General features: G+C 39.6%; 1 protein-coding gene across 1 annotated transcript; it reads left to right on the top strand.

Annotated features, from left to right (window-relative positions):
* Positions 1 to 2,241: 2,241 nt before the first annotated feature.
* LOC124864147 (protein NDRG1-like) lies at positions 2,242 to 8,117 on the top strand. The gene is made up of 12 exons (XM_047358820.1): positions 2,242 to 2,399; positions 2,674 to 2,779; positions 3,047 to 3,167; positions 3,385 to 3,447; positions 3,544 to 3,604; positions 4,181 to 4,267; positions 5,417 to 5,473; positions 5,584 to 5,750; positions 5,853 to 5,952; positions 6,408 to 6,443; positions 6,526 to 6,577; positions 7,761 to 8,117. The coding sequence occupies exons 1-12, from the start codon at positions 2,352 to 2,354 to the stop codon at positions 7,979 to 7,981; spliced, it is 1,119 nt and encodes a 372-aa protein (XP_047214776.1). The 5' UTR covers positions 2,242 to 2,351; the 3' UTR covers positions 7,982 to 8,117.
* Positions 8,118 to 13,826: the final 5,709 nt, after the last annotated feature.

Below are 13,826 nucleotides of genomic sequence, written 5' to 3'. Positions count from 1 at the left end.
GGTTAAGAACTGTCCAACGCATTATAAAAATTGGAAGGATGGTGATGACCCATCGTCTTTGAGGAAGAAATGTGGCCGGAAAATATCCTGAATGATCGTGATTGGTGATCACTTTAACGTTTGGTGAAATCAAATCGAAGAAAAACAACAGTAGAACTCCGGGCTATGTTTAATATTGAAAGTAAGAGCATTTCCACACACACAATATGAAGGGAACTCAAGAGATTGGGACTGAACAGCTGTGTGGCCTCAAGAAAACCACTAAACAGTGAGGCTAACTGGAACAAAAGGCTTCAATTTGCTACTGAGCATAAAGATTGGACTCTGAAGTAATGGAAGATGGTCATATGGTCTGATGAGTCCAGATTTTCCCTGTTCTAGAGTGACCGGGCGCATCAGGGTAAAAAGAGAGGCAGGTGAAGTGATGCACCCATCATGCCTAGTACCTACTGTACAAGCCTGTGGGGGCAGTGCTATGATCTGGGGTTGCTGCAGTTGGTCAGGTCTGGGTTCAGTAACAGTATGTGTTCAAAGAATGAGGTCAGCTGACTACCTGAATATACTGAATGACCAGGTTATTCCATCAATGGATTTTTTCTTCCCTGATGGCACGGGTATGTTCCAAGATAATAATGCCAGGATTCAGCGGTGTCAAATTGTGAAAGAGTGGTTCTGGGAGCATGGGACATCGCTCTCACACATGCATTGGCCACCACAGAGTCCAGACCTTATTCCCATTGAGAATCTTGGGGATGTGCTGGAGAAGGTTTTGGGCAGCGGTCAGACTCTACCATCATCAATGCAAGATCTTAGTGAAAAATTAATCCAACATTGGGTCGAAACAAATCTTGTGACATTGCAGAATCTTACTGAAACAATGCCACAGTGAATGCGTGCCATAAACAAAGCTAAAGACGGTCCAATGAAATATTAGAGTGTGTGGCCTTTTTTTTTGGTGGCGACTTTTTTTTTGGCCAGGCAGTGTATATAGGCTACCTATATGAACCTTCCTAGGTGCTTTACACAACTGAAATTCCACCACAAAAATTTCAACCTGGAAAGACTCACAAAGAGAAGACAGGGATGCAATTAGAAAAGTTTATTAGTGAATATTTATATCTTTGGCGCTCGGACCCCAGTGGAAGACATGAATGCTGAGAATGACATGCGCTTGAATGAACATCTTAGGGTTAGATTTAAAGATGTCTTTCCCCTTGGGATCCGATCCTGGTGGTGGAGTGGAGGCCTGAGGAGATTTGGAAAGAATTTGGAAGCAAAATGGTGGAGATGGGGTGGAGGAGGGTCAAAGTTCAGCTGCAGAACGGAGGGTTCCATGTATGAACATCTTTTAAAGCGGAGCCTTGAAGGATGATTGGCCGGGAAGAGATGCAGACTTCACGCTGATTGGTAGAGCAGAGCCGCATGGAGGAGTAATTAGACGAAGCTGGAGATGATGGTGAGTCTTCCATGTTGGATTTTCCTTTAAACTTCATAACAATAATTAAATGTCTATCTGCATGCATTACATGTATAAATCTGTACAATGTAAAATGTAGAGTATAAAATATTTCCAGCTCTAATCCAAAAATTAAGTGTTAAAAGCGGAAGACAGAAATAAAGACAAAAGACGGATGTTAAAAATATGCATTTATGGTTAAACTTGGAAACACCATAACTGAATCTAAATGAAAAAGCTGACTTTAGTTATTCCATGTCATCTTTACCCAGCAGTTAGTGAAGCTGGCATTACCATTTAAAAGCAGTATGTTGAAATTAATTTGAAAATGCAGCAATAAAAGGTGGGTCACACTGGCTGACCGTTATCAGCCTGCAATACTGTGAATAACAGAGGGCCTTCAGAGATTAAACATCTGACCTTTTAGCTATATGTGTAGTGATTCTGCCGTTACCTTATTGCAAACTGATAAATATCAAGCTTTACCTGTGAATTTAACTCCTATTTTTGGTTTTAGTTAGTTGCACAGGGGAATAAAAAAAGTGATATTTCACTTGTATCTATACTAATTTGTGGGTAAAGTATTTTAACATTTATTTTGCAACAAGGATGTCCTGGTTAATTCATTGTATTAAAAGAAACACAAAAAAGTGCACTGCCTCTGTTTTGAACACAGCAGCTTGAGGTCAGATTAACAAAGAAAGGGGCCAGTTGGCCCCGCCTGAGCCAGGTTGGTCTTAAGACTTAAAAGTAGATCAGTGTCTGAGGATATAAAAACCAGCTCAAGCATAAAGTCACAAACATACCAATCAGTACATTGTGCTTGGTATCTAGCTGAAGAGAATTACATTTCAGAAGGAAACTATATTACATCTATAGCTCTGCAACAGCCACCATGGTTCTGGAGGAGAACGATAATTCTGTCTTTGAGCCCCAAATCACTGTGAGTATCACAAAAAAGCACTTTGGAGACAAGGGCAGGTTAGATCTATATCAATTTAGTTTTGTTTAATTTAGTTTAGCTTAGTATGATTAATTTACAAAGAGATTATGGTGTGTATGCACTTGTGCATATTAATATTGTCACCTTAGGCAAAAGTTAGAGGCATTGATAAAGTTAATCTCTTCATTGTAATTTTACATTTTAAATGCAATTTAAATGTGTCTATTGGCCACTGAAGCAGGTAGGATCCGAATAAATCTTTGTGTTGTATTAGGAAGACCACGTGGAGACTCAGTATGGGGACGTCCACTGCATCTTGACAGGAACTCCGAAAGCAAACCGACCCGTCATCCTGACTTTTCATGATGTTGGACTGAACCGTAAGTTGCAGCCCTCAGACCCAACAGCTCAGTGATTCTGTGGTTTACATTTTAGGAAATGTCCTGAGTTTAAGCTAAAATATTTTTTTCCACCTGAAGGAGTTCATATGATAACACATTTTGCTTTGACCCCCATGGACCAAAGTTTTTTCCATATTTTAATCCTTCTTCTACATACCAAATAATTCTTATTCTTTATTTGAAGGATATATCAATGTGAGTAATTTATGAAACATTCTATGCATATTTTATGTTTTTTCTATGCAGACAAATCTTGCTTTGAGACCCTATTCAACCATGAAGACATGCACGAAATAGTTCGCCATTTACCTGTTTGCCACGTTGAAGCTCCTGGACAACACGAGGAAGCCAAAACTCTACCCACTGCGTATGTAGATTATTTTTGTTTCTTTTCACTTCAGTTATTTTATTTGCTGAGAAGGGACACTGTGCATTAATTAACATTTTGAAAAACACAAATGTAAATGAACCCAATTATATCCAATTGTAATCACCACTTTTTTTTGCCTAACATTTAAAAATAAGTTTCTAGTCAATAATTACCCTGTTCCTCTCCTCTTTACCTGATTTGAAATGGGCTTTAGGTACAGCTACCCTACCATGGACCAGCTCTCCGAGGTTCTTCCTGCTGTCCTCAATCACTTTGAGTAAGACAGACTCATATGTGGATATCTAAAACTGAACATTTAAGTTGTGTTCACTTTTATCTTGAGTAATTTAGCTCTTTTTTGTGTGCATTGCAGGCTGAACAGTGTGATTGGAGTGGGAGTTGGAGCAGGAGCTTACATCCTGGCCAGATTTGCAGTAAGTCGGAATCTTTTCAGATTCACTAAATTAATAACCTTTTGGTTTTTGTTTATTTCTGTATAGATGGAAATGGACAAACGGTTAGATATGTAATAGCAGCTACAAATAGGGTCAACTCAGAGGTAATATTTGCTATGGGTGACATAGTTCTCTACCCAGAGCACCATAGGCTGGTGGGCATTAGGTCTACCTCAGATTGAGACGAACATATAAAAGCACAATCTTTATTTGGATTATCTACAAAATAATTTTTGTACATCAAAAGCATCAAATAGATTAATATTTTTAAATAACTTAAATTATGCAAACAAGTCAATCCTTTTTTAGCTTAGTTTTCAGTGCGGAGTGAGTTTGTTTTTAGTTTCTGCCACTGGGCAAACTGATCGATTGAAGTTCTAGTTTCATCCATCTTATTCACGTTCAGAGGGTACGTAAACATTTAGTGCAAAGGTGGCTGAACAGTTGCCTCTGAACACCATCCCAGTTTTTCATGGAGGAGAAATATCATGCCAAACATTTTCCTGACTGCAAATTAATAGCTGACAAATTCCTTCCGCTTTCTTCTGTTTTTAGCTGAATCACCCTGATTTAGTGGATGGATTGGTTCTGATCAACATTAACCCCAATGCTGAGAGCCTAATGGATACTGTTGCAAACAAGGTATACAAATGCATCTTTGAATGTCATCCACATATTCAGCGGCAGTCATTTGTTAACAAGAGGCACTAACAGAGCAACTACATTGGGACAATTTCAAAGCTTGTTATTGCATTGTGAAGGTCTACTATAGAGAGTTAAACCCCCTTTTATTCTCAAAAACGTCACTATTTTGCATTTTTAACACAGAGGCAGGAATAACTCAGTTTTACTTGGCTTTTTGTCTTGGCAGCTTTGCAAACCATTTACATGCACATAAAAATTACATTACAAGTTAAAGAACAAGAAAGACCATGAGATATTTGCAATATGACGTCTTCCACAGAGACAAGCTCAATTGAATTTTGTTCCAGTTTAACTATTTATCAATTAATATAACAAAACTGTAATATACTGAACATGAATAATGGAATAATGTAGCTGCTAAGGGGGGGACCCCCCTGCCATCTGGGGGGTCCCCCAAGAGCAATTGAAGTCTTGAGTGAAAATGTTGAAAAATGCATACAAATTATATCGGTATTCATACCAAAGGAAGCCTTCATAGCTTCAAAGGTTTGTGAACAGGATCATAAATTAAACCTCATCTAATTGGTTGGCTTTATGATCCCTGGGTAGCATAGAGAAGTTTGTTCTTATTTTAATTTCTAATTTAGATACTATGTTTTTTTAAAGGCACTGTGGGGAGGAAAATTTTGGGACTTTTTAAATGAGTTTTTAAAGGTGTTTACAGACTGTTAATTTTATAATACTGAAAAATACATTCATTTCCATCCTAATTTACGATTTAACATATTTTTACTATTCTTTTTCTCTCCTTAGTGGGATTTGCCATGAGTAATGAGTTTTACAGATTTTCTATGGAAATTAATATTGCAAAAAAATGTTTTAGTAAATTTAAAATTTAAAAGGACCACTTTGTCCAAGGGACTATTTATTTAATAGATAATATAAAGTGAGGGTTTGTTTGTCAAGCAAACACATTCTGTCAGATTGACAATTTACTTTATAGCTGACTTACTTTTTGTAGATACAGACAATATTAAAGGGAGGTCTGCTGTGGTGGATGGTTTCACCCAGATTGAGTTTTTTATGGCATCTTTAATATTGAAGATTGTAACTTAACCTGGTGCAACTGTTTGTGTTATGCTGTAGATTACTGATTGGACCCTCCCTCTCCCAGACAAAGTTATCACTCACTTGTTTGGAAAGGTAAGTTATCAGGAGCAGCAACAGCATGATAGCTATTCATATGTTCATGATAAAAAAAATAAGAGCAAATGTGCCTTATACATAATGCATCTACACTGCCTTACCAATAGGATGAGATTCAGACAAATCAAGACCTTGTGGCTACATATCATCACTACATCACAGCAACGATGAACCAGTCCAACATGAATCAGTTTCTACGTTCCTACAACAACCGCAATCCCCTGGAGGTGGAGAGGCCTGTTGCTGGAGGAAACGTCAATGTCAGGACCCTCATGTAAGTCAATCAATAGATTTGAAAAGAGGGTTAATCATTAGCAGCAAGTTTTACCTCACCTCAGCAGTTAACTCCTTCTGGTTCTGTTGGATCACATTATAGGTGCGCATCCCTGTTGGTTGTTGGGGATAATTCTCCAGCTGTGGAAGCTGTGGTCGACTGCAACTCCAAACTGAACCCCACAAAAACCACACTGCTTAAGGTAAACAAGCAAATGGTTAGTGAGAACAGAAGAATACTCCACCTGGTTGCGATGCATAATCATTACATTACACCATACAAAATGTTTAGGCTGTCATCTCTAAAATATTGTCATGCAGTGACAGTCCCTCCTTCTGTCCCCCACCCCAAACTCTCCATTCTTCCACCGCGTCACATACAACACAAAGCACACATATTCCCCTCATGAGGCCCACTCTGCAAAAAACTCTGGCTTTTCCTCATGTAGTATTTCAGAATCTTTAAGTACTAGAAAAACATTTATCAGTTTGATTTTGGATTGAAAGCTTTTTATTCTGAGCTCTTGTGACAACCCACAGGCTATGCTGCCCCAGGCCATGAGCCACATCAATATCTTGCCCTCCTGTTATGTACTTTCTAAAACTGACTTAACTACAGCTATAAAGCTGTAAATGTGTCCTTCTTTTTTTATTCCAGATGGCAGACTGTGGAGGACTTCCCCAAGTTGATCAGGTATGGCAGGAAGCACAAACAAAACAGTCTGCTCCCTATTGTTCACAGAACTGGTTTATTATGTTTTTTTTTCCCTCCACAGCCAGCCAAAGTGATTGAAGCTCTTAAATATTTTATCCAGGGAATGGGATACTGTAAGTAAATAAATATTTATACATGATGCACTCATTGGCCACTTTATTTGGTACACCTTGCAAGTATCGGGTTGGACTCCTTTCTGACTTCAGAACGGCCTTAAAATAGATTCAACGAGACATATGAACCGCTTCTCAGAGATTTTGGTCCAAATGGCATCATGCAGTTGCTGCATAATTTTTGGTTGCATTTCTATGCAGCGACTCTCCCGTTCCAACACATCCCGAAGGGGCTGTTTTAGATTGAGATCTGGTGAGTGTGGAGGCCATTGGAGTACAGTTTCATGTTCAAGAAACCAGTTGGAGAGGATTTGAGCTTTGTGACATTGTGCATTATCCTTCTGGAGGCAGTCATCAGCATGAGTACTGGAGATGAGTTAGTGGTCCAGGCAAAGTGTTTCCAATCTGATATTGATCAATCTGTGAGGTTCTTAGCTGTCAACAGTGTGGTGTTCTGCTGCTGCAGGCCATGTCCTTCAAGGTTTGTCCTGTTATGCTTTCAGAGATCCTATTCGGCATACCTTGGTTGTTAAGGGTGGTTATTTGAGCTACTGGCTTTCAATCATCTCGAACCAGTCTGCCCATTCTCTTATAATCTCTGACATCAACCAGGCATTTTTATCCAAGCAACTGCTGCTCACAGCATGATTCTTCTTTTGCGGACCATTCTTCATAAACCTGAGACACACCTGTTTATAAAAATTGTAGTACATGAGCAGTTCTTAAAAGATCAGACCAGTCATCCTGACACCAAGAACCAGACCACATTCAAACTTATTTTAATCCCTTTTCTTTCCCAATCCGATGCTAATTATGAACTTGAGTAAGTCCTTGTCACCACGTCTAAAATGCCTATATGCCATGAACAGCAATTGAACAGGTGTACCTAATAAAGTTGTCTTCATTTATTTCTATTTTTATTAGTTTTGTTTTTAGATACAGGTTATTCTCATTCATTCTTTAGTGATTACCTTCTTCTGATCTTGGCAATTAAAAACTTAGATATTTTTGTTTTGGACCCACTTGGGTATTTAGAACATTGGAGCATTTATTACAAGGTCTAGCAATTACAAACACATCTATTAGATCAAAACTGTAATTCTAAAATGATATAAAATCCAAAATGGACCATTGACCATGTTAAGTCATTACAGTAATAACTTATTTATTTTTTTTTTTTCAGTGTCCAGCGCCAGCATGACCAGACTTCGCTCAAGGACAACCTCCAGCTCCAGCAATATCTCGTTCAATGGCTCTCGAGGCCGTGCATACACTTATGAACTTGGACAAACACACTCACATGGCACTCAGGAGAGGCGCGGGCGCGCACACACCGATGTCTCCATGGAGAGTATTTCTACTGTCAGCCAGAATGTCTCAAACACCGCTGAAGTGGCGTGCTAGAATATCAGCGCTGCTTATATAATCGCACTTAAATCAGTATACCTGCACTTATATTTTTATTAGTTATTTCCTTTCCTTACATTCACCCAGTCACTGTATTTATTTTATTCCGCTAAAAAATAAAGATCAAACATTATTTTTTAGGTTATTTCATTCTTTTATTTTCCCTGTCTAATGATGTCCTCTCTTAACTGAACAGCTTCATTTTTCTTTAATTTTTCTCATTAAATAGAGGTGGAAATAATAAAAGTTGTTAGGTAATTCTTTTTACAACTGTAAGGTACATTTATGTACAGTCTTCTTTTGGGTTTTGTCTTTAGAGTTGTAACTGCTGTAAAAATGAAATACATTTTAAAAAATGAAGAAAAAAAGGTCAGAACTGTAGCACTGAATGGTATCCCGTAATCATGAAAGCCCAATGTTATTAACAGCAGGCATGTATGAAGATCTTATCATGTCAGTATTACCATGTTTAAAGTTAGATTTATAGTAATATTAGGTACAGTCAATTAAAAACAGGAAATATATTTTCTGAAATTTCTTTCAACTCTGTTTTGAGCGCATTTTCACTCCCATACATGTTGACTCCAGAAATCTTTCGGACTAAAATACAATAGGAGCCTTTCAACGAAAATTAGACTACAAAATGTATGTATTTGCCTTTGTTTCTTAAATATTTTTTAAAGAAATTATTCAACTTTATCTCAGCTCCCAACATTAGCTGAATGTGAAAACAAGCTGAGAGAGGCATTACAAATATGTTCAGTTTCTTTGTAAATAAAACCTGAAAATAACTGCGAAAGACCAAGTTTAACAGGATTTAATATAAACACCAAGATAAACTTTTCCCCAAATTACGATGAAAACACCAAGTAATAAAATACAAATTTTAGGATTATTACAGTGTTTTCTTTTTCTATTTAAAAAAAAAATTATCATAAAGATTTGACAAATCTACAATAATTTCTGTTAGCCTAAATCATCATTTTGTGTCTCATTTCTTTTTAACGATAGACAGACTGGCTGACTGACCACTAGATGGAGCAATATAGCTAACTTTGGCCCCAAGCATGGTGAAGCGATCTGCATCAAATCACGCTGAAAGTCAACTTTTGTGTCAGCCTTGAAGCTCTCTCTTTAATCTGTGGTCAATGATACCAATGACCAAATCTGGGTTATAATCAAGGCCCACCATGACGTAATCATTGCATCTTGATTTTTTAATCCATCACAAAGTCTTGTGCTCCCTCATGTCATATTTTGTATCTCTATGTCTGTTCAAAGACAAGCTGTGACTCCAGTGGGTGTCTACATGAACTTGTGTTTGTATGGAGATTAGCTGCATGCATGTGTAGGAGGCACTGTTTGTGTAGGCCCATGAGTATTTGGATTGTTCTGAGCTTTGAGTCGGAGATGGCTGAGATACAGATCCAAGGCAATATAATGACAGCCAGCATCAAAGTCACAATTATTTGGTTTATGCGTGCACTTATGTATGCGCGTAGGTCTGGGGGTGCATCTTAATTTCAAAGCTGCTTTTGTCTGGCTTTCATTAGAATGCTGTGATGAATTATTCATGGAGAAAATCTCCAAAGACTTCAAATAAACCTAAGACCTCAGTTCTCGCTGAGTGTAGGGCTCCTACATGCATGCAGAGTGTTGTTTTTGTGTTTCATTGAATTGGACTCCAAATAAATTCTGGAGAATATGCCATAGATCCTCTTGCTGTAACAGAACACAAAAACAATGGTGAAAAAGTTATGATAATTTAAATGGTAAATGGACTGAACTTATATAGCGCCTTTCCAGTCAGGCAGACCACTCTAAGTGCTTTACACTAGAGCCACATTCACCCAATTTCACTCAAAATGCTCACACATTCATACACTGATATACAGATCGGCAGGCAACTTCAGGTTAAGTGCCTTGCCCAGGGGCACATCAACATACAGCAGGAGGAAGCTCGAATCGAACCCACAACCTACTGATTGCAAGACGACTACTCTTCCTACTGAGCCACAGTCCCCCTAAAAACATAACAAACACACACAACAGTATTCCACAAAAGCAAATTGACCAAACCATGCAAGCCATAAACAGATTAGTAACCAAACAACAAAATATTTGAATAATTGAGGCCTTGCCTCAGACTAGGCCTGCACCTCGTCCCACGTCTCATTAACACCTTGCCCCTGCTCAAGTCTCAGTTCGTGGCTCCTACGTTTTGGTCTCACTATAGAGCCACAGTGCCAGTGAGCCACCTGCTTAGTCCCCAAGCACCACTACCCACTTCACCTTCCAGAGAACTAAAATGGAGTGTACCCCTATCACCAGTAGAGCCACAGCAACATCAGCATACTTGTCACCAGCAGCAGCACCAACATTACCTCGGCACTGTAAACACCATCAGTGGCACTGCAAATTTTCTTCTCCTCCTCCAGAACCTACTCCGCTGGGGTCTCCTTCAATACTGCCACTCGAGACCCCTTCTGTGCTGCCTTCTTAAACTCCTCAGTAAAAACTTCTCCATGCAGCCTTTAGAAGGAATGTTCAAACCTTGATCCTCTCATGTGCTAACTCCAGCATTACCCACTTCATCCCTGTCATCCTCTCCTGTGCCATTTTCATCCTTCTCATCAACATTCACTCTTTGCTATCTTTGTCATATTCATCACCATCCTTTATGGTGTGCTCTTTATCATCCTCATCACTGTCCTCTCCTGTGCCATCTTCGGCACCCTCATCATATCATCATAATCCTCCTCTCCTGCATTGTTTTCTTCTACATCCTTATCACCATCAGTCTCTCATGCATTGTCTCCTTTATCCTCTGTCTCCAGAGGATTCCTCCGGTAATAAAGTAAAAAACCTTGGTGTTATTTTTGACCAGGACCTGTCATTTAAATCCCATATTAAACAGGTTTCTAGGATTTCCTTCTTTCACCTCCGGAACATTGCCAAAATTAGAAATATCCTGTCCAGGAGTGATGCTGAAAAACTAGTCCATGCATGTGTTACTTAAAAGCTAGACTATTGTAATTCTTTACTGTCAGGATGTCCACAAAATGCAGTTAAAAGCCTTCAGGTAATTCAAAATGCTGCATCAAGAGTTCTGATGAAAATTAAAAAGAGAGATCATATTTCTCCTACTTTAGCTTCCCTTCATTGGCTCCCTGTTAAATCCAGAATAGAATTTAAAATTCTCCTCCTCACATATAAAGCCCTTAATGATTTAGCTCCATCATACATCAGAGATCTGATTGTTCCATATGTTCCTAACAGAGCACTTCGTTCTCAGACTGCAGGTTTACTGGTGGTTCCTAGAGTCTCTAGAAGTAGAATGGGAGGCAGATCTTTTAGTTATCAGGCTCCTCTCCTGTGGAACCAGCTCCCAGTTTTAGTCCGTGAGGCAGACACCCTGTCTACTTTTAAGGCTAGGCTTAAAGCTTTCCTTTTTGATAAAGCTTATAGTTAGAGTGGCTTAGTTTATCCTGAGCTATCTTCCTTATTTTTACCTCTGTCTTCCTCCCTCCCTGTTGGATGGAGTAAGGGGGAGTCAGGTTTAGCCTAAACCGGCTCAGTTATGGTTGAGGTGCAAACACACCCTCCATTTCTGCTACCTGTATGACCCCTTCTCTTTTCCAATGGTTATAATCAGTCTGACAGAGAGAGGTATCCCAATCCTTGTGGTTTTTAGTAAAACAATGACTATCAGTGGGAACCTTTGTGGGGTGCCTTGAGACGACATTGTTGTAAATAAGCACCGTTTAACTAAAAAAATCTGAACTGAAACTATCTGTGTAGTTATGCTGCTATAGGCTTAGGCTGCTGGAGGACATAATGACCACTTTCACCCTCTTCGCTACATTCTCACACTACTCTCCAATTTTGCATTATTTGCTGTTATTTCAGCTTTTAACCTTGTTCTCTCTTTTCTCTTCCTAGAAGCTACACCTGGCCTGACTCTGTGTCTACCTGTGACACCTTCCTGGAGGGGGGCATCGTCCGACCTTCTGCTGGCAACAACTTAATGCTCACCCTCTACCGATGATCCACATAGCCCTGTCTTTTAGTGTTTAACCCTTTCTCTCTCCTAGACATGGCGATTGACTGAGCTTTTACTGTGACTAACTCTATGTGCTCTCTTTCAGACTCTAACCTTGAAAACTGGCTCAGAGTTTATCTGTTCTTTCTTTCTAGGTGAAACGACTAAAGGAGCAACATCCATTAACATTTACTTTTCCTTCCCATAGAAAGTACTCCTGGATCAGTGCTTCTGTGTTCTTTTTGTGTCTCTGCTCTGTTCTCTCAAACCCCCAGTCGGTCGTGGCAGATGACAAGTACTCCTTAGTTATCTGATGAGGGGCCCATGAAGTTCGGCCTCCATCTCGAGTTTCTGTTTCTGAGTGGAAAGGAAAGTCAGAGGCTAATTGCGGAGAGGTATTTTCTCCGAGATCCACTGTGCCTTCCTCTGGTAGTCCTACAGAGCTTTCTCCTGGGTTTCTGCTGCTAACCAGTTGTTCTCCAAAGAACCCCTGATGAGAGCTTCCCCTACCGCACCCCAGAACTCCTCTATTAACGGCCTCAGTGGCTTCAACATTGGCCTCTCAGGCTCCTTCGCTGGATCCAGAAATCCCAGCTAACCATTTCTTAGTTTTTTCTTGGGTTTTGCTTATTGTGTTTTAGGTGTGGCTTCTTATTTTAGTTTGCTCTTAAGCTTTTGTTTGTTAAGATGTCTTTATTAGCCACCTCCCCTTACGGACCAGAGAAACCTGAGGACCCTGGAGTAGTACGTTTGCAGTGTGAATGCATGTCATTCCCAGCATGACATACGATGTGACATAACAGCAGCGCATCTGAGTAATAAAAATAAAATAAGAAAAACATAGTAAGAGAGTACATTCAAAGACAAATTGCATGTTAAAATGTCTCATTTCATCTCATTAAAATGTCTCATGGAGCTAGATGGAGTAATGAAGAGGTTCAGGCCACACAACTACATTTGTACACCGAAGTAGCAACAGAAACCTTGATGAGACGGATTATTTTCTTCATGCTTTTTTACCTCTCGATCAGCATAATTCTGCCTCCGAAACAATCCATTGCAACCGCATGATGTTTAATCTCTGTGTGAAAGCAAACCCCGCCAACTGAAGGTGTGAATATTCTCACTTTTACCAATCCCTGGGATGATCCCTGGACTGGACCAACAGTGTGAATGCACCCTTAGGTATCTGCTTAGGTTCTTCTTTAGCCGCTCTAAATTCTCATGATTAATCACACCTGGTTCTCATCCTACTCATTAACCCTCCCAGTAGTTAAAAGCCTGTTAGTGACCTTGTTAGAGTGCTACTCTGCCAGACAGGAAACGATAAAAAAAAAGCCTGTTATTTTCCTCACCTCCAGATTTTCCAGATCTCCATTGTGTGTTTCCTTTATGTACATTTCCCTGTGTTTCAGTTGCTTCAATGCTTCCAGTCTAAAGTTCTGCAGTTTCCTTTAAGCCAATACAGTTAGTCATTTTCTTTCATAGTGGGTCACAGGGAAGCTATCTCCAGCAGTCTATGGGCAGGAGGTGGGTTACACCCTGGACAGGTCGCCAGTCCATTGCAGGACAAACAACCACACACACACTCCTACCTAATGGTTAGAGAAACCAATTAATCCAACAGTAATGTTTTTGGACTTTGGGAGGAAGCTTGAGTACTTGGCGAGAACGTGCAAACTCCATGCAGAAAACCCCCCGGCCACGAGTCAAACCCAGGACCTTCTCGCTGCAAGGCAACAGTGCTACCACTTGTGCCATCATGCAGCTCTGACCCAATAAAAATACAATAAAGTAATT

Source organism: Girardinichthys multiradiatus, chromosome 3 (assembly GCF_021462225.1).
Source record: "Girardinichthys multiradiatus isolate DD_20200921_A chromosome 3, DD_fGirMul_XY1, whole genome shotgun sequence".
Lineage (NCBI taxonomy): Eukaryota > Metazoa > Chordata > Actinopteri > Cyprinodontiformes > Goodeidae > Girardinichthys > Girardinichthys multiradiatus.
Note: the sequence above shows the minus strand (reverse complement) of the source record. Positions and strands in the feature narration are given on the sequence as shown.

What these genes read in the sequence shown, in the direction of transcription:
- LOC124864147 (XM_047358820.1), top strand. Translation starts at nt 2,352, where the DNA reads ATGGTTCTGGAGGAGAACGATAATTCTGTCTTTGAGCCCCAAATCACT. An exon ending in GCTGTCCTCAATCACTTTGA is followed by an intron (nt 3,448 to 3,543) that starts GTAAGACAGACT and finishes TGTGCATTGCAG; the next exon opens with GCTGAACAGTGTGATTGGAG. An exon ending in GTCAATGTCAGGACCCTCAT is followed by an intron (nt 5,751 to 5,852) that starts GTAAGTCAATCA and finishes ATCACATTATAG; the next exon opens with GTGCGCATCCCTGTTGGTTG.